General features: G+C 40.5%; 1 protein-coding gene and 1 long non-coding RNA gene across 8 annotated transcripts in view; one reads left to right on the plus strand and one right to left on the minus strand.

The window, feature by feature from the left end:
- WWP1 (WW domain containing E3 ubiquitin protein ligase 1) overlaps positions 1–21,831 on the minus strand; it is a 104,299-nt gene that overhangs the window by 65,054 nt on the left and 17,414 nt on the right. For all 7 annotated transcript variants that reach the window (XM_066378783.1, XM_066378785.1, XM_066378786.1 and 4 more), the window contains 2 exons: positions 4,483–4,573; positions 30–168 (listed from right to left, as the gene is read on the minus strand). In XM_066378783.1, the coding sequence (XP_066234880.1) occupies positions 30–168; positions 4,483–4,552 (209 nt within the window). In that variant the 5' untranslated portion in view covers positions 4,553–4,573. The remainder of the gene's footprint in view (positions 1–29; positions 169–4,482; positions 4,574–21,831) is intronic.
- Positions 21,557–21,831, plus strand: part of LOC136401100 (uncharacterized) — a 119,050-nt gene continuing 118,775 nt past the window's right edge. The window contains exon 1 of the long non-coding RNA XR_010750467.1: positions 21,557–21,647. This is a non-coding gene — a long non-coding RNA (uncharacterized lncRNA). The remainder of the gene's footprint in view (positions 21,648–21,831) is intronic.

Here is a 21,831-nt window from a genome sequence, read left to right on the forward strand (position 1 = left end):
ATTTTGCATGCTTGACATGAGGTACTTACACGGTTAGCTGTTCATCCCATTTTGGATTAGAAGAACTATTGGATTTTGCTGTTTTCTTAACGTCTCCATCTACAACTACTTCTGTATATATGGCTGTTCCAAACCAGTTCTTTTTTCTTTTTACTTTGGCACTAGAAACTAACAGAAATATGATAATCACTAGTGAATATATACAGCCAGAAAGCAGCATTTGTACTTATAAAGCAATAAAAATGGAAGTGTGCAGCTTGTGCAACTCAAACTCTTTTCATTGACAGAGTAAAATAAAAAACTATAACAAGAGGCCCTGGCCAGTTGGCTCAGCAGTAGAGCGTTGGCCCAGGGTGTGGAAGTCCCAGGTTTGATTCCTGATCAGGGCACACAGGAGAAGCACCATCTGCTTCTCCACTCTTTCCTCTCTCCTCCCTCTCTCCCTCTCTCTCTCTCTCTCTCTCTCTCTCTCTCCCTCTTCCACAGCCAAGGCTACATTGGAGCAAAGTTGGCCTGGGTGCTGAGGATGGCTCCATGGCCTCCACCTCAGGTGCTAGACTGGCTCCGACCACAACGGAGCAACACCCCAGATGGGCAGAGTATCGCCCCCTGGTGGACATGCCAGGTGGATCCCAGTCAGGCGCATGCGGGAGTCTGTCTGACTTCCTCCCCCCTCCTCGCTTCTAACTTCAGAAAAATACACACACACACACACACACACACACACACACACACACACACACACACACACAACTATAACAAGAGTATAATGCCTGAGAACCATTTGAATTTTAACAGTGTTATTGAAATATAATTCATATACCATATAGTTCACCCATTTCAACTATACAATTCAATGTTGGTTGTGTAACCACCACCACAATCAATTTTAAAAAGAAGTCACCACCCCCAAAAAGATACCACATACCATTATGCAGTCACCCTCTTCTTTCCTTCCAATACCTCCCAGCACTCCCAACCTTAGCCCTATGCAACTACAGTTGACCCTTGAAAAATACAGGTTTAAACTGTGCGGGTCCACTTATACAGCTTTTTTGTTCTAATAAACACATACGGTACTGTAAATGTAAACTGCTCACAAAAATTAGGGGATATTTTATCACTTCATATTCATTTTGAAATATCTAATTTTTGTGAGCAGTATATTTTCTCTTCCTTATGATTTTCTTAACTTTTTCTCTAGCTAACTTTATTATAAAGAGTACAGTACACAATACAAATAACATACAAAATATGTGTTAATCAATTGTTACCAGTAAACTTCTGGTCTACAGTCAGCTATTAAATTTTTGGAGAGTCAAAAATTATGCTTGGATTTTCAACTACACAGGGACTGGCATCCCCCTCACATTGTTCAAGGATAAACTGTCATAAGTTACCGTATTTCCCCATGTATAAGACGCTACCATGTATAAGATGCACCTTAATTTTGAGGCCCGAAATTTGGAAAAAAAATGTATTACAAAAAGTTATTGAACTCAGGTTTTTATTAATCATAAAATTCATACAACAAATCAATGTCAAAACTCCCATCCATTAGCATGTCCTTATTTGTGTCTGATGATGAATCACTGTTTTCAACAATGAGTGCAAAAACAAGCACGGGAAATGTAAGTAAAAAATTCTACAACCACTGTACAAGATGCACCCAGTTTTTAGACCCCAAATTTTTCGAAAAAATGTGCATCTTATACATGGGGAAAAGGTACTTTCTTTTCTTAAAACACAATTGACACACAATATTATATTAGTTTCAATTCTACAATGTAGTGATTAGACATTTATATTACTTACAAAGGAATCATCTTATAAGTCTAGTACTACCTGACATGGTACATAGTTAGTAAAATATTATTGACTATTTCCCGGTTACACATCCCCTCCCCCCCCTTTTTTTTTTACAGAGACAGAGATAGAGTCAGAGAGAGGGACAGACAGGAAGGGAGAGAGATGAGAAGCATCAATTTTTTGTTGTGGCACTTTAGTTGTTCATTGATTGCTTTCTCATATATGCCTTGACCGTGGGGCTACAGCAGACCAAGTAACCCCTTGCTCAAGCCAGCGACCTTGGGTCCAAGCTGGTGAGCTTTGCTCAAACCAGATGAACCTGCGCTCAAGCTGGCGATCTCAGTCTCGAATCTGAGTCCTCTGCATCCCAGTCTGATGCTCTATCCACTGTGCCACTGCCTGGTCAAGCCCTGTGACTATTTTTATAACTGGCAATTTGCACATCCTAATCTCCTCTTCTTTTTTACTCAGATCCAGTACACCTGTCTTCTGGCAACTACCAAACTGTTCTCTGTATATGAGTATTTTGTTGGTTCATTTTTTTTAGATTCCACATATTAGTGAAATCAGATGGCTTTTGTCTTTCTCTGTCTGACCCATTTCACTTAGCATAACACCCTCTATGTCCATTCATGTTATTGCAGATGGCAAAATTTCATTCCTTCTTATGGCTGAGTCATATTCCATTGTATGTATGTAGCACCTCTCTTTATCCATTTGTCTACTGATGAGCATACTTAGGTTATTTCCATATCTTGGCTACTGTAAATGCTGCAATGAATACAGGAGTAGATATGTCTTTTTGAATTAGTGTTTTGGTATAATTCTTCTGAATTAGTGTTTTGGGTTTCTTCAGATAAATACCTAAAAATAGAATTGCTGGGTCCTTCTTTGTCTCATGTTATAGCCTTTGTTTTAAAATCTATTTTGTCTGATATAAGTATTGCTATCTAATTTTTTGTCTTTAACCTTCTGCATTTTAATTATGATGTATCTCAGTGTGGGTCTCTTTGGGTTCATCCTGTTTAGGACTCTCTGCACTTACCAGACTTGTCTTTTTCCTTCAGCAGGTTAGGAATACATCCTCAATCCTTCCTCTCTCTCTTTTCCTTCTGGTACCCACATGATGCAGATGTTGTTACACCTGGTGTTGTCCCAGAGGTTCCCTGAACTATGCTCATTTTTTTGGATTCTTATTTTTTTTCTACTGTACTAATTGGGTGTTTTCTGTCACTCTGTTAGCAACATAAACTCAGGGTTTGTATTTTGCTTTCTAAGACAAATAGCATTTCCTACCTGTTAAATAAAAACTAGAAATAACTAGTTTCATGGTAATGAATGCCAAAGGTATCAAATAGCATCTCCTTCTTACACAACGTGAACCCACCCTCCTGACAGATCTTACTTCTAATGGGCTAGGCACAGAGCTGCACACCCACACTCCTCCTGTTTTACATCCATATGGAAGCTTACTATATACACTATTCCACATTTTGTTCTTTCAGTTAATGATACTATCTTAGATCTTGTCTGTACTGGTACACATACTCATTTCTTTCATTTCATTGTCTTCCTAGAATTCTACTCCCACTCTTTTGCTATTACACACTCTCTCTCTCCCCCTTCTGAGTGTGTGTGAGTATGCATATATACATATTTATATAATTTATGTACACATTTATATATAGTATATAAAAACTCTAATATATACACATATTTCTATATATATTACTAAAAACTCTATATATATTACTTGTAGGAAATTACCTTGCAGATATCACTACTGTTTAATAAACAAATAGAAATAAGACTTAATTATATAAATTATATATTGCTTATAATTATGAAAATAATGTAATACTGTATGAATTATAAATTACTATTTATAGTTATATAAACATCATCAATATTTGCAAAATGAATTTCTAGAAGTAAAACTGCTAGCTAAGGATAACTTCTACTTGAATCATGCAATCCAGCTCTCAGGAATGAATGAGCTGATATCCCCCCAACAAGGGTCTTTCATCATCTTGCAGATGCTGTTCCCTTTCCCACTAACACTCTCCGCTGTCAATCTAATTGTGGATGAACTCCGATCACCCCTGCGGGCCCTCTGTGAGTCCTTCTCTCACAATTACATTACCTGCAATCCCAAGTAGACCTAAGACATCACCTTCTAGGTTCTCAGTGCTTCCAGTTAATGATCACTCCACATGGTAACCGTTCAGACAAAACAGACCTGTGCTACCACGCCAAAACCCTGGAGAACTAGGGCCTGTGTTCTCATATATGGAATTCCACTTAACAAATATCTGCCCAATGACTGAATGGGTGGCTCAAAGGATGAAAGAAGGCCTTCAGCTTCCTTCTCCATCCTAATAATCATTTAAGGACCAATTCAGTAATGCTTGTTCCAGTACCCAGTCTCCCACCAAAGAGAACAAATCTTGTTCACACCCAGCACAGGTTCTATAAATATTTACTGAATAAGTATAATACCTTTGGAGGGTGTCTATCATTGAGGCCTGTTGTAATAAATATACTATAGTATGCATCTACAAAAAAAAATACTTATGTTATGGAATAACATAATATATTTAGTCTGCTGAATTCAGACTAAAATAAAGCTTCATCTGGGAGCCACTATTTTAAATTATTATGAAAATAACTTACCAGTTACTTGTAACTGTAACCTTCCACTGTGGTTATTAGTAGCATCAGACCTTGGTGAAGCAGTGGCCATGTCCCAAAATTCAACTTAAACCTATAAAAAAAATTAATTTATTCATGTTAAACAAGAGACTGAAAATTTTTTTCTTTTTTGTATTTTTCTGAAGTTGGAAACGGGGAGGCTGTCAGACTCCCGCATGCACCCGACCGGGATCCACCTGACATGCCCACCAGGGGGCGATGCTCTGCCCATCTGGGGCATTGCTCTGTTACAACCAGAGCCATTCTAGCGCCTGAGGCAGAGGCCATAGAGCCATCCTCAGCGCCTGGCCCAACTTTGCTTCAATGGAGCCTTGGCTGCAGGAGGGGAAGAGAGAGACAGAGAGGAAGGAGAGGGGGAGGGGTGGAGAAGCAGATGGGCGCTTCTCCTGTGTGCCCTGGCCGGGAATCGAACCCGGGACTCCTGCACGCCAGGCTGACGCTCTACCACTGAGCCAACTGGCCAGGGCCCTAAGAGACTGAAATTTTCAATACGATAAAACTAGTTGACTCAATTAAGAAACCACACTTGATACAATATTTCAACACATCACGTTGATATATTCACAGTTGTCCACCATTTAAAATTAAGATTTAGTACTATGAGCATTACAGACAAATATGACCAATAAACCATAGTTATGTCAATGTGAGCAGAGAATCCAGAGTCATCTGTTGGTTTATGTTTATAACACATTATATGGTTATACATGTACATATTATCTGACCCACTCACTCAGCAGTTTGCCACTTTACCCTTTAATATTTAGTGTGAATTTCCTAAGAATAAAAATATTCTCTTAAATAATGACAGTACAATGTTCAAATCCAGGAATTTAATTAGCATATTACTATTACCTGATAGATACTGTATTTCATCAACTGTTCCAACAATGCCCTTTATCGTAATTTTTAAATATAGGGTCTAGTTCAGGTCTAAATGCTGTACCAATTGTCATGTCCCCAGCAAATCTTGCATGTTTCTTTTTATAGATAATTTTTTTCAAGTTCTGCTTCACTCCTCCACCCCTTTTTCACTTTTTAAATAAAATAAAAGCAGAGCTACTTCATGTTTCTTCTGCATGACAAATATTTTAAGGCTAAACTTTATCTACACTTAACCTACTAAAGCTAACGTAGAATGTTCTGGGCAAGACTGAGAAATATTAGTGACTATTAATGCCTCCTGTTTTTCCCTGTTTATAGTCTTTTCTATGCTCCATGTAGATCCTTCTCCAAATTCAGGGAGTCAAAACTCTGAACTCAATACGCCCTCTTCATTTATTCATAGTTGCACATATTCTGTATCTGTGTATGTGTGCATGTTTGTGTAATAAAATGAGAGAGACAGTTGACCACTATTTGCAAAACTGATTTAATGAACATAGAGTTCCAGGTTCTGGGACTTCATTCAGGCCCACTCACGCTGCAGAGGAGCAAAGGAGCTCCAGGGTGACACTGCAGCAGGCACATCAGCTTCCATGTTCACATGAGAAAACAAGGGGAACAGATGCCTTGGAAAATCAATGAACATGAAGAAAAGCAATGGATACTGAGGGCTTCAATTTCTAGCAGTGTGGTATGTGGATATTTTGAAAGGTCTTTCTGCTTTAAGGCAAACAGACTAGACCCTGGATCAATTAAAACCAATGTACTTTGCAAACACTGGTATGTTCTCAAAAAAATTATCAAGCCTGCTCTCACCCATACAATGGTAGCAAAAAACAAAAACAACAACAACAACAAAAAAAACCTGTGTAAAAGGGAACTGAAGTAACAGAGGAAATGGTGAGCAATAAGCAAAACGTATTTTAAGTAAGAGTGCTGACCTTGGTATGCATGTTGATGGCAGCACTGGGACATGGAGACAGAGCTCAGGTCTACTGCAGGGTGAAGGGATGAGACCCACAGCCAACAAGGGCCCAGGCCAGTAGGAACTCAACCACATGGCAGAAGCACAGGCATGTGCTCTTAGGAAAGCACCCCAATTTAAGCCATTGGAATTACCTAACATGAAGAGCAACCATTTATGAGCCTATAATTTGAAATATCAAACTTAAAGGAAACAAGCCACTATGAGAGTAACAGAAACAAAAAAATAAGTTTCCAACTCTCCTCTTTAAATATAATGACCAATTATAAAGTTTTAAAAATTAGTTTTAGCCATAAAAGATAAAAGAAAACATGGTCAAGCAGAGAATGAAAATGGCATTGCATTATTTGAAAAAGAACCAGATAGATTTACTCTTTATTTTAGAATAGTTTTAGATTTACAGGAAAATTGTGAAGATAGTAGAATCATGCCCATACTTAGTTTCCTGTATAATTACATCTCATGCTACATTTGTCTTAACAAAGCAGTATAACATATCATTAATAAATAAAGTCCATAGTTTATCCAGATTAGATAAAACTTGAATATAAATCTGAAAAAATCATTAAGGAGTGCTGAAAAAATGAAAAATACCAAAGAGAGGCTAAAAGATCTGAAGAAGAACATGAGATCTGACATATATTGTCTACTCATAGTCCCAGAGAATGAAGAGGTCATACTAAGAGAGAAAATGACTTAATTTTCCAGAACCAGTGACAGACATGTATCCACAATTCTAAGAAATACAACATATAAAAGGGCTAGAGAAACAGAGAAATTCACTCAAGGGAAACACTACACTCCGTCTCTCACATCAATGGAAAAATTTTGAGAAAAAAATACTGGGAACTGAATAACACCTATGAAAATTTGTGGGACATTAAAGTTATACTTAGAGGCAAATCTATAGCCTTAGAGACTTATACTAGAGAATAACAGTTGAAAATTAATGAGTTAATAGGCCTATCTATTAGGCTAACAACAGGGCAAATGGGCAAGAACCTGAACAGAAACTCCACAGACAGGGACACTTGTAAGGCCAATGAGCACACAATAAGATGCAGAATCTCATGACTCATCACAGAAATACAAGTTGAGACCCCATGAGAGATACTTCCAGTGACCAAAAAAGTAGAACAGCAGTAGCTCTTATAATCTGGTACCAGGTGTTTCAATGGGTAAAACCCATTGAATGTGGCAATGTCATATACAGGGGAACATGTGCAAGTCCTTCAATAAACAATTCTAGATATGTCATAAAATTCTTTGTACTCATGCCAATCATAACATTCTTCATAAAGCAAACACGAATAGTACTGAAATGTCGACTGGTGGAAATGTTAAATGAATAAGGCTAACTCATGCAATAGAACAATATTCATCAGTGGGGATGAATGACTAGAGAAGGGGTTGGGAACCTATGGCTCGTGAGCCAGATGTGGCTCTTTTGATGGCTGCATCTGGCTCGCAGACAAATCTTTAATAAAAAAAAAATGTTAAAAATATAAAACATTTTCATGTATTACAATCCATTCATTTCCTACCGCACATGTTCATGGTTGCGAGTGGCTGGAGCCAATCACAGCTGTCCTCCAGGACAACACTAAATTTTTATTGGATAATACGTAAGGTACATGGGTAGTTGTATGGCTCTCACGGAATTACATTTTAAAATATGTGGTTCATGGCTCTCTCAGCCAAAAAGGTTCTTAACCCCTGGACTAGAGCTTAGGAATCAAGATGAACAGATCTCATCAGGAACACAGCAATGAATGAAAAAGAAAGACAAACGGGTTCTAAGGATTAACACAAAATCTCACTCGGTTCCACCTCAAAAATCTAACACTCCACACCAGGGGTCGGGAACCATTTTGGCTGAGAGAGAGCCATAAACGCCATGTTTTTTTTTGTTTTTGTTTTTGTATTTTTCTGAAGTTGGAAACAGGGAGGCAGTCAGACTCCCGCATGCGCCCGACCGGGATCCACCTGGCACGCCCACCAGGGGGCGATGCTCTGCCCATCTGGGGCGTCGCTCTGTTGCAACCAGAGCCATTCTAGCGCCTGAGGCAGAGGCCACAGAGCCATCCTCAGCGCCCGGGCCAACTTTGCTCCAATGGAGCCTTGGCTGAGGGAGGGGAAGGGAGAGACAGAGAGGGGGAGGGGTGGAGGAGCAGATGAGCGCTTCTCCTGTGTGCTCTGGCTGGGGATCGAACCCGGGACTCCCGCACGCCAGGCCAATGCTCTACCACTGAGCCAACTGGCCAGGGCCTGAACGCCACATTTTAAAATGTAATTTTGTGAGAGCCATACAACGACCTGTGTACGTTACACATTTTCCAATAAAATGAATGTTACGCATTATCCAATAAAAACTTGTTGTTGTCCCGGAGGACAGCTGTGATTGGCTCCAGCCACCCACAATCATGAACATGAGAGGTAGGAAATGAATGGATTGTAATACCTGAGAACGTTTTATATTTTTAACGTTATTATTTTTTTTATTAAAGATTTGTCTGCAAGCCAGATACAGCCATCAAAAGAGCCACATCTGGCTCATGAGCCATAGGTTCCTGAATCCTGCTCCACACTGAAGCCATCATGAAATGCTTCCTGATTAGGGATTCAAAGATGGCAACAGAGTAGGCAGATTTCCAACAGCCACCCCCCAGGACCAAATTGGATTACAACTTAATTTAAAAACAATTATCTTGAAAAACCAACTTTGGACTAAATGAAAGGAGTCTATAACCAAGGATCAAAGAAGAAACCACACCAAGACAGGTAGGAAGAGGGGAGACGAGGAGGGGACTGCCCTGCTCCCAGAAGCAAGCAGTAGCTGAGGGTCTAGAGGGACTCACTGTGGAGAGGGTTGCCCTGTAAGGTGTGGGAACTCAGCCGCAGACCCGGAGCCCCAGCCTAGAACCCCAGAGCCTAGAACCGCTGGCCTAGAAGAAGCGCCTACACATTATTTGAAGGTAAAAAAAAACCAGGGTTTCTGTCTGCAAATGAGCTCTCAGAGATGCAGGCTCCATCTTAAAGGGCCTGCCCAAAAAATCTCATTCACAGCTACTAACCTGGGGCTCCAGTGGGGGAGAGTTGAGAGGACTAGAGTTGTGTGAGAAGAGTGTCAAGTTGGAGGCCCAGGGAGAGACATTGTGGGGGATAGCCACCAGAACTCCTGTGCTGAGTCATTCTCCAGTACTGCAGTCACCATCTTTCTTGGGTGGAGCAATCCCCTCTGAGTAGCACCAGCCTGGGGAGAAACAACTGGTCCACCCTCAAGAGTCTCTCCTGCCCCAGTTAGAGCAACTGGGTCATGCTGAGAAGCCAGGAGGCAGGGAGCGCATCTGTGACTCAGTTTTCTGGTGTTGAGGCCAGAGTCCACTGCTACCCCCCACCAGCTGCACATTCCTGAGTCTAAGACTGATAATTCCACCTACTTGGGAGACTCAATGGAAACTGTCCAGAGTGTGGGCTGACCACACCTCTGGGTCTCACAGGCCACACCCACTGGACTCCTGGGGCCACACCCTACTGAGGTCTATGACAGACTGACACATGGGGCGGGGGGGGGGGGGTGAATCACACCCACCACCCTTCCTAATCTCTGAATTCCCTCAGACTCTAGACTCTACCAGAGGTTCTTCCAGTGGCTGAGCCTAACAAGCATCCAGCAGACAGAGACTGCAGGAGATGGGACTCAGGGAACCTTAGCCTTTTAAGCAGACCCTCCCCCATGCCCAGAGTGGGTAAAAGCCAGCTTATGAGTGCAGCTGGTATTTCTACGTGCACCTGGGCCCAGCAGAGGCAGCCACAAACTCTGGATTGCTTGTAGCCTCAAGAAGGTTGCTGAGGGCCAGTCACTGGCCGTGTCTCCCACAGGTCTGTGCCAGTTTCCTGCCAGGGAGGCCCAGGGCTGGCATATCCAGTGGCCAGCTGCGGAAAGCATCAGTTCAGGACCTAACAACTCTTGTTAGAGTGGAATCCTAAGGAAGGGCTCCTCACACCTGGCCCAGCTGAGGCAGATTTCACTCCCTGTGATCAGCACTGGCACAGCAACTCCTGTGCATTGGATAGGGAGAAGCTTCACATTGGACCAGCCCAGGTGCTGGATATCTTGCCCTGCTGGGTTAGATTTCACTGGAGGAAGGGAGAGAGGCTTGGGACATGGACATTTCAAGTGTGGGTCCCTGTGAGCCTATTGTAGAATCTGGTCAAGGGGCTTAGCCACTTTCTGGGGGGGGGGGGGGAGCACAGTCAGCCTCAGGAGAGAATTCTCTCTCTCTCAGTCTTCATCCCTGAGACCAGGGTTTCACCAGCTAAAAAATTCTGCAGAGGGGACTGTTGGCCCATGTTGATCTGAACCTGCTGCTCACCTTGTTGGGGAGAAATAAAATTTGAGTATCCAGCAGTGGTTCAGAGATTAAGCTCTGGAGTAGGGGCCACATTTCCCATACTGAGCTCCTGACCAAGAGACTCCTGAAGTAGGGGGTCCCACTAACGTTGTATTCCCAACCTCAGCTGCCCTAACCCAACAAGCTTGCAACCTGCAGAGGTTTGGTTGGGTGAGGTCAGTCTGGGCCCACACTATAGTCTTACTACAGAAGACTGTGGGAAGATCAGGCAGCTACAAAAGAGGAGGAGCAGCTAAAAAGTAGAAGCAAATCTTACGGAGCTTGGGGCTTTTACAGAGTTGCTGTCATCTCTAAACAGGAGGAAGCTGATCCTTATACAAAGGTTGGCCCTTCCCACACTACCCAGGCACAGAATACGCAGACACAAACAGCGAAAATGCAGTAGCTGCAGACAGATATCCCACAGCGAGTTACAAAAACAGCTGATGGCAACCCAGGAAGATCTAGAGCCAACACAACTGGTAATGGGTGGCAGAGAGCACCAACCCTAAATTCAGCTAGCTTCACAAGCAGCACACCCAAAGGAAGTGTCTAGCAGCACCAGACACTGTGGAGAATAAATACACCCAACAAGACAGACATTGCACAGTGTGTAATACACATGATCAAGGTTGATTCTTAGAGCCAACCAGCCTGAAGGGATAACCATACCCACAAAAGGACCAATTACATTCAATACTCACATACAACAAGAGGGAAAATAGTATCCTCAAGAAGCATTCCTAGAACAAGGAAAATAGGCAGTCTGGAGGTCAGTACCACCAAGCCTATCTTCTTTATAAAGATGACACAAAAATTTCAAAGTCAGACAGCGCTACCTAATACACAGACAAAATGGGCAGAAAGAGAAATACGACCCAAATGAATCAACAAGAGAAATCCCCAGAAAAAGAACTAAATGAAATGGAAGTAACCAAAATACCAGATGCAGAGTTTAAAATAATGATTTTTAGGATGCTCAATGATCTTAGAGCAACAATAAATGGACATAATGAGCACCTAAATAAAAAGATAGCAAGCATCAAAAAGGACATTGAAATCATAAAAAAGAACCAGCCAGAAATGACAAATACAATATCTGAAATGAAAACTGCACTAGAAGGAATCAACAGCTGGCTGTGTGGAGCAGAGGATTGAATCAGCGATTTAAAGGACAAGATAAACGAAGTCATGGAAGCAGAGCAGCAGAAAGAAAAGAGACTCAAAAAGACTGAGGAAACTCGGAAACTCTAAGAGACCTCTGTGACAACATGAAGAGAAACAACATCTGCATCATAGCGGTTCTTGAAGAAGAGAACAAACAAGGGATAGAGAACCTGTTTGAAAAAATCATAGCTGAAAATTTCCCTAAATTGATGAAGAAAGAATTCACACAAGTTCAAGAAGCACAGAGTCCCATTAAAGAGGAACCCAAGGAGGCTTACACCAAGACACAGCATAATTAAAGTGCCAAAGTTAAGAGACAAAGAAAGAATGCTAAAAGCTGCAAGAGAAAGGCAGTTAGTTAATTAGAGAGGAGCCCTTATAAGGATAATACCTAACTTCTCAACAGAAACACTTGAGGCCAGATGAGATTGGCAAGAAATATTCAAAGTGATGAAAAACAAGAAGCTACAACCAAGATAACTTTATCCAACAAGGCTATCATTTAAAATTGAAGAAGAAATAAAAAGTTTCCCAAACAAAGAAAAACTCAAGGAATTCATTACAACCAAACCGGTACTGCAAGAAATGTTAAGGGGCCTGCTATAAAAAGAGCAAAGGAAAAAAAAAAGAAATTGAGAAAAAGAGGAATGTAGATTTAAAGAATAAAATGGCAATAAATAAGTACATATCAATAATAACCTTAAATGTAAATGGAGTAAATGCTCCACCCAAAAAACATAGGGTAGCTGAATGGATAAGAAAACAGGACCAGTACATATGCTGTCTACAAGAGATCCACCTCAGAACAAAAGATACACACTGACTGCAAGTGAAGGGATGGAAAAGTATTCCATGCAAATGGAAATGAAAAAAAAGCTGGGGTAGCAATACTTATATCTGACAATATAGCCTTTAAAACGAAGGCTATAGTAAAGGATAAAGAAGGCCACTATATAATGATAAACAGAGCAATCTAACAGGAGAATATAAACACTGTAAATATTTATGCACCTAATATAGGAGCACCTAAATATATAAAGCGGATTTTGATGGACATAAAGGGCAAGATCGACAGCAATACTATAATAGTAGGAGATTTTAATACCCCACTAACATCAATGGATAGATTCTCCAGATAGAAAATTAACAAAAAAAACAGCGGCCTTAAATGACACACTAGATCTGCAATTGGAACCATTCTAGCGCCTGAGACAGAGGCCACGGAGTCACCTCAGCGCCCGGGCCGACTTTGCTCCAATGGACCCTTGGCTGTGGGAGGGGAAGAGAGAGATAGAGAGAAAGGAGAAGAGAAAGGGCGGAGAAGCAGATGGGCACTGCTCCTGTGTGCCCTGGCTGGGAATCAAACCCAGGACTTCCACACACCAGGCTGACGCTCTACCACTGAGCAAACCAGCCAGGACCCAGAACTGTTTTTGTTTGTTTGTTTGTTTTAAATCTGATAATCACATACACTACCAAATAATATGTAATATTTTACAACCTAGCTATGTGTTTTTCCCCTAAAAAGAACAGTTTGTGACATGGTCAGGAAATCATTAGCATTCACTACAAGTACTCCCTCATAGCTAAGTTTTGCACCTCACCCCAATTCCCATCTACATATATAAAAATGTTGAATGTTTGTTCAAAATCTTAAATCTCCAAAAGTTCTTCACTGATTGCTTTGAAATTTTGACACAACGTTGCGTTCGAATACGTGCTTTTTTATATATACCTACTATTATACAGATATAGATGTCACACCTGTGACAGGTAAAAACATGCTTTTTCTTGAAAAACAATGCCATCTGTTAGACGTAAAAGCAACACATGCTAAACTAAATATTTTACGATTCCATTTCAATGTTTCCAATTTACAATCCATTGACGTGCAGCCAGACTTGAGGATGCATGGTTGCGAGCACGGGCGATCACGTTCTGTAGCTTCAGATCTGTTTTGTTCTCAAAAGAATGAACGCAATAGGCTAAGAGTGGCTGAAAGACGTCAACGAGAAACAGCAGATCAGCGTCAAACACGACTCCGTGCTCAGCAATCACACGATTACAATCGCCTTGCATTCTGGTACAACCTAGCTGATGATTATAGTTTGAGCTGGCATGTTCTCATCGGCACTATGACTGAGGTGTGTCCTTATTGCAAGGCTCTGAAATTTAACGGAGAAATGAAAGAAATGTGTTGCGCCACCAGAAAACTTAAACTGCCTCAACTTGGAGAACTGCCAGAGCCATTAAAAACCTTTCTTGCTGGATATACCGCCGAATCAAAACATTTTCTATCTAACATCAGGAAATAGAACTCATGCTTCCAAATGACGTCGTTTGGGACAGAAATCATAACAGCTCAATTCATGCCAACTTTCAAAGTGAAAGGACAAATTTATTATAAAGCCAGCTCCCTGCTTTCGTTCCCAGATGGTCAACATAAATTCCTACGAAAGTATCTCATCAGTGATGGCAATGATGAATTGAATGCACGCTGCGGAATTTCTACCGGCATATAAAGGTCCATCGTTTCCCAATTGCAAGAGCTTCTTCATGAAAAAAACAATCTAGTGCATTTGTTCAAACCAGCAATTGACATGATGCCATCTGACACACACAAGATTGTTATTCATGCTGATAAAACGGTTCCTGGAGAACATGTGCGAAGATTCAATGCTCCAACTATAGACAAAGTGGCAATTGTTATAGTCGGAGATCAATTCCAACCTAGAAATATTGTTCTTCATTGGAGAAACAATCAATTGACAAAACTTGCAGAAACTCATCGATGCTATGATGCCCTGCAATATCCAATCATTTCTTGGGATGGTGCTGATGTATATCACTTCAACGTTAAGATGATAAATCCAGTCAGTGGCGAAGAAACAAATACGAAATGCAGCACAATGAACTATTATTCATACTGATTAATGATTTGAAAGAATGAAGACAATCACATTTTGAAATGCCGTCAACTGTTTCACCAATACATCGTAGATATGTATGCAAAAATCAAAACAGAACATTTTTTTTTTAAATGAATTTTTATTAATGGTAATGGGATGACATTAATAAATCAGGGTACATATATTCAAAGAAAACATGTCTAGGTTATTTTGTCATTAGATTATGTTGCATACCCCTCGCCCAAAGTCAGATTGTCCTTCGCCATCCTCTATCTAGTTCTCTGTGCCCCTCCCCCTCCCCCTAACTCTCCCCCTGTCCTCCATCCCCCCACCCCTGGTAACCACCACACTCTTGTCCATGTCTCTTAGTCTCATTTTTATGTTCCACCAATGTATGGAATCATGTAGTTCATGCAAAACAGAACATTTGATATTCACCCGTTTGAATCAGACCAAGCTTCACTTTGAAGAATACGTTCATTTGCGAGATGCAGTTGTAAATGATGGTAATACAACTAATGTTGGAAGACTAACGATTTTGCCATCTTCATATACAGGCAGTCCATGTCATATGCATGAGTATGCTCAAGATGCAGTTGCATATGTTCGTCACTACGGGCGTCCAGACCTATTCATTACATTCACATGCAATCCAGCTTGGGACGATATACAACAGCTCTTACTTCCTGGCCAATCACCGGTGGATAGGCATGACATCACAGCACGTGTTTTCAGACAGAAGCTAAAATCGCTGATGGATTTCATCGTAAAACATAAGAGTGTTTGGGTCTGTGCGCTGTAAAAAATTAATGGGCAACATCGTAGAAGCAACAATCTTGACAGGACCTTTCAAAGGTGAAGATGTCCTCATTCCTTGCATTCCTATGATTCCAACGGATATGCCATTTCAATTTAAGAGACTGCAATTCCCAATTCGATTGGCATTTGCAACCACCATCAACAAAGATCAGGGTCAATCTTTATAACTGTGCGCTTTAGATCTACACACGGATTGCTTCTCACATGGACAATTATATGTTGTGTGTTCTAGACTCAGCAAACCAGACAATATCTATATCTGCATAATGAAACAACAAAAAATATTGTATACCCGCAAGCATTGTGAAATTAAACATTAGAAACGTGCACTTTATCTTTTCTTTCTTTTCCATTTAACCAGACTGAGCCACAGCAATGCGTGTCCAGGTAGAGCTAATTCCTTTATAAAATAGTACAGTGGTCGGCAAACTCATTTGTCAACAGAGCCAAATATCAACAGTACAACAATTGAAATTTCTTTTGAGAGCCAAATTTTTTAAACTTAAACTATATAGGTAGGTACATTCCTTATCAAGGTAGTGCCCACACGTGGTATTTTGTGGAACCACAATCAAGGGGCCAAAGAGCCGCATGTGGCTCGCGAGCTGCGGTTTGCTGACCACTGCACTAGATCAACTGAATTTAATTGATATCTTCAGAACCTTTCACCCCAAAATAGCAGAATATACATTCTTTTCAAGTGCTCATTCATGGTACATTCTCTAGGATAGACCACATATTAGAACACAAAACAAGTCTCAATAAATTTAAGACGATTAAAAGCATATCAAGCATCTTCTCTGATCACAACGGCATGAAACTAGAAATCAACCACAATAGAAAAATTGAAAAACATTGAAACAGAGGCTAAATAGGATGTTATTAAATAATGAATGGGTTAACAATGAGATCAAGGAAGAAATAAAAAATTTCCTTGAAGTAAATGAAAATGAACATTCAACTACTCAAAATTTATTGGAAACAGCAAAAGCAGTCCTGAGAGGGAAGTTCAGAGCATTACAGGCATACCTTAAGAAGCAAGAAAAAGCTCAAATAAACAACTTAACCCTGCATCTAAAAGAACTAGAAAAAGAACAACAAATAAAGCATAGAGGAAGTATAAGGAAGGAAATAATAAAGATCAGAGGAGAAATAGATGACATAGAGGCTAAAAAGCAATACAAAAGATCAATGAAACCAAGAGCTGATTCTTTGAAAAGGTAAACAAGATTGACGAATCTTTTACCAGACTCATCAAGAAAAAAAGAGACAGGAATCAAATAAATAAAATTAGAAATGAAAGAGGACAAGTAACAACTGACACTGCAGAAATACTACAAGGGATTGTAAGAGAATACTACGAAGATCTGTATGCCAAAATACTGGACAACCTAGGCGAAATGGATAAATTTCTAGATATATACAATCAACCAAATCTCAATCTGGAAGAATCAGAAAATCTAGCCCTGGCCGGTTGGCTCAGCAGTAGAGCGTCGGCCTAGCGTGCGGAGGACCCGGGTTCGATTCCCGGCCAGGGCACACAGGAGAAGCACCCATTTGCTTCTCCACCCCTCCGCCGCGCCTTCCTCTCTGTCTCTCTCTTCCCCTCCCGCAGCCAAGGCTCCATTGGAGCAAAGATGGCCCGGGCGCTGGGGATGGCTCTGTGGCCTCTGCCTCAGGCGCTAGAATGGCTCTGGTCGCAACATGGCGACGCCCAGGATGGGCAGAGCATCGCCCCCTGGTGGGCAGAGCATCGCCCCTGGTGGGCGTGCCGGGTGGATCCCGGTCGGGCGCATGCGGGAGTCTGTCTGACTGTCTCTCCCTGTTTCCAGCTTCAGAAAAATGAAAAAAAAAAAGAAAATCTAAACAGACTGATTACAACAAATGAAATTGAAACAGTTCCAGCAAACAATAGTCCTGGACCAGATGGTTTCACAGGTCAATTTAACCAAATATTCAAAGGACTAACACCTATCCTTCTCAAGCTATTTCAAAAAATTCAAGAGGAGGGAAGACTTCCAAGCTCCTTTTATGAAGCAAGCATTATCCTCATTCCTAAACCAGGCCAAGACATTACAAAGAAAGAAAACTATAGGCCAATATCCCTGATGAATTTAGACGCTAAAATTTTCAACAAACTATTAGCAAACCGGATCCAGCAATACATGAAAAAAGTCATACATCATGATCAAGTGAGATTTATTATGGGGAGGCAAGGCTGGTACAATATTTGCCAATCATGTGATTCATCACATAAACAAAAGTAAGGAGAAAAATCACATGATAATATCAACAGATGCAGAAAAAGCATTTGATAAATCCAGCACTCATTTTTGATCAAATCTCTCAGCAAAGTGGGAGTACAGGGAACATACCTCAACATGATAAAGGCCATCTATGACAAACCCACAGCCAACATCATACTCAATGGGCAAAAATTAAAATATCCCCTTTTAAGATTAGGAACAAGGCAGGGGTGCCCACTTTCACTACTCTTATTCAGTACAGTTCTGGAAGTCCTAACCATAGCAATCAGACAAGATGATGAAATAACAGGCATTCAAATTAGAAAAGAAGAAGTAAAACTATTGTTATTTGCTGATGACATGATATTGTACATAGAAAACCCTAAAGTCTCAGTCAAAAAACTACTAGATCTGATAAATGATTTTGGCAAGGTGGCAGGATATAAAATTAATATTCAGAAATCGGTAGCATTTTTATACACCAACAATAAACTGTCTGAAAAAGAAATTAAGGAAACAATCCCCTTCACTATTGCAACAAAAAAAATAAAGTACCTAGGAGTAAATTTAACCATGGAGATAAAAGACTTGTACTCAGAAAATGATAAAACATTGAAAAAAGACATCAAGAAAGATACAAACAGGTGGAAACATATACCGTGTGCATGGATAGGAACAATAAACATTAAAATGTCTTTATTACCCAAAGCAATCAATAAATTCAATGCAATTCCTGTTAAAACAGCAATGGCATGCTTCGAAGATATAGAACAAATATTCCAAAAATTAATATGGAACCAAAAAGAACATAAATAGCCTCAGCAATCTTTAAAAGGAAGAATAAAGGGGGAGGTATTATACTTTCTGATATCAAGTTATACTACAAGGTCATTGTATTCAAAACAGCTTGGTACTGGCATAAGAACAGGCATATAGATCAATGGAATAGAACCCAGAACCCAGAAATAAATCCACGCCTTTATATGGTCAATTGATATTTGACAAAAGGAGGTAAGAGCATACAGTGGAGTAAAGATAGTCTCTTTAATAAATGGTGTTGGGAAAATTGGACAGGTACATGCAAAAAAGTGAAACTAGTCAAACAACACCATTCACAAAAATAAACTCAAGTGGATAAAAGACTTAAATGTAAGTTGTGAAACCATAAACATCTTGGAAGAAAACGTAGGCAGTAAAGTTTCCAATATCTCTCGTAGCATTATTTTTGCAGATTTATCTCCATGGGCAAGTGAAATAAAAGGACAGGATAAACAAATGGAACTATACCAAACTGAAAAGCTTTTGCACAGCAAAAGACACCATGAACAAAATAAAAAGACAACCCACACAATGGGAGAACATATTCGCCAATACGTCTGATAAGGGGTTAATAACCAAAATTTATAAAGAACTTCTAAAACTCAACATCAGGAAGGTAAATGATCCAATTAAAAAATGGGCAAAAGAGTTGAATAGACACTTCTCCAAAGAGGACATACAGATGGCCAACAGGCATATGAAAAAATGTTCAAAGGCACTAATTATCAGAGAAATAGAAATTAAAACCACAATGATATACCAACTCACACCCGTCAGAATGGCGCTCATTAACAAAACAACACATAGTAAGTGCTGGCAAGGCTGTGGAGAAAAGGGAACCCTACTGCACTGCTGGTGGGAATTCAGAGTTGTGCAGCGACTATGGGAAAGAGTATGGAGTTTCTTCAAAAAATTAAAAACTGCCTTTTGATCCAACTATCCCACTTTTAGGAATATATCCTAAGAATACCAAATCACTGATTCAAAAGAAAATATGCACCTCCATGTTTATTGCAGCATTGTTTACAATGGCCAAGACCTGGAAACAGCCCAAGTGTCCGTCAGTGGACGAGTGGATTAAAAAGTTATGGTGCGTGTACACAATGGAATACTATGCAGCTGTGAAATAGAGGAAACCTTACCTTTTGCGAAGCATAGATGGACCTGGAGATTATTATGCTAAGTGAAATAAGCCAAACAGAGAAAGCCAAATATCTTATGATCTCACTTATATGTGGGATCTAATGAACAAAGTAAACTGAGGAACAGAATAGAGGCAGAGGCGGGGTCAGAGGTACCAGAGAGACAGGTGTCAGGGGAAGGGGGATAAAGGGAATGGGATCAGAAAAGGTAACAGGATTAGTGAAATTATATATATATACATAACACAGAGATACAGATAACAGGACAGCAAATCCCAGAGGGAAGGTGGGAGGGAGTTAGGGGGAGGGGGGCAAAGGAGGTATATATAAATAGGGACATGGGGCTTGGGGGTGAGGGTGTTATATTCAGTGGGACACTTGAATCCATGTAAACACAATAAATTAAAATTAATACAAATTAAAAATAAATTAATTTAAAAAACTCTTAAAAAAAAAAAAAGAAGAAATACTTCCTGCTCATATAGACAAGGAAAACATGAATTCTCTTGGTGGTTGTCATGAGCTCATCACGTGTTCTGCATTTCCTTTTAAACTGCCATAATTCCATGATTGAAAAACAAATCCAGAAACAGGGGCACTGTGGATCCTGAGTCTCAAAAGCCATATAATAGACAACACTGAATGAAGCCTGCTGAAGTTAAAGAGCAATCAAATGAAAAGCTGTTGCTTTTAGGAAGTACACCAGGAATCTAAGCACGTTTCTGCACTCTAAGACGTGTGGTGATGCTATTGCTCCCTCTGCATGTTGTAGATAAGAGCATCATTCTGCATGTAGTAAAGTAATGTCCACACAGTCCAAGAATCACTCTCCAGGACTGTTTTTTTGTTATAAATTTGAACATGAATACTATGATTTTTCTCCACATTCTTTTATGTTGCTTGAATATTTTCTTTGAATTGTATAAACATTTGTAAATTAGATTTTCTTCTATAATAAAATAACACTTGTACAAGTTTTAAAAAGTCTATATACAAAATTTATTAAACGGAAAACAAAGAAACATACTTGTGGTAAATACTCATTAAAAAGATTAAAAAAAAAAAAAATTTAGGCCCTGGCCGGTTGGCTCAGCAATAGAGCTTCGGCCTGGCGTGCGGGGGACCCGGGTTCAATTCCCAGCCAGGGCACATAGGAGAAGCACCCATTTGCTTCTCCACCCCCCCCCCTCCTTCCTGTCTCTCTCTTCCCCTCCCGCAGCCAGGGCTCCATTGGAGCAAAGATGGCCCAGGCGCTGGGGATGGCTCCTTGGCCTCTGCCCCAGGCACTAGAGTGGCTCTGGTCGTGGCAGAGCGACGCCCCGGAGGGGCAGAGCATTGCCCCCTGGTGGGCAGAGCATCACCCCTGGTGGGCGTGCCGGGTGGATCCCGGTCGGGCGCATGCGGGAGTCTGTCTGACTGTCTCTCCCCGTTTCCAGCTTCAGAAAAATACAAAAAAAAAAAAAAATTAAAATAGCAGTTGCATCAGGGTTGGGGAAAGACAGGAACATGGGGTACAGGGGCACTCACGGTAACTCTTTAACTGTGTTGGTATTGACCTAGTTGTTAAGTCACGTGGTTAGTTTCCAAATGTTTGTTTTTATTAACTTCCATTTGTTACATATAAACAGCAATGTTAAAATTACAGAACTTTAAATAATTTAAAGAATGCAGAGAAGGCAAAGAAGATCCAGGGAAGTGCAGATCGGTGACTCATCAGGTGTGATGGGAAGGGGTCTGTCTGCAGCGTGGCAGGACAGCAGGTAAGACATAGCTTTCATGTGTACTTAATCTGCCAAGGAAGCAACACACCTTCCTCTGCGCAGTGCATGAGGATCAAAGGATAGGTGAAGATGTAGATTAAAAGAAAACTGAGGGACTTGATTAGTGAATTAGACAGAAAGGTAACTGGGAATAAAGGAGACAGGCACAGGACTGATTATCTGA

This window comes from Saccopteryx leptura, chromosome 3 (assembly GCF_036850995.1).
Source record: "Saccopteryx leptura isolate mSacLep1 chromosome 3, mSacLep1_pri_phased_curated, whole genome shotgun sequence".
Classification (NCBI taxonomy): domain Eukaryota; kingdom Metazoa; phylum Chordata; class Mammalia; order Chiroptera; family Emballonuridae; genus Saccopteryx; species Saccopteryx leptura.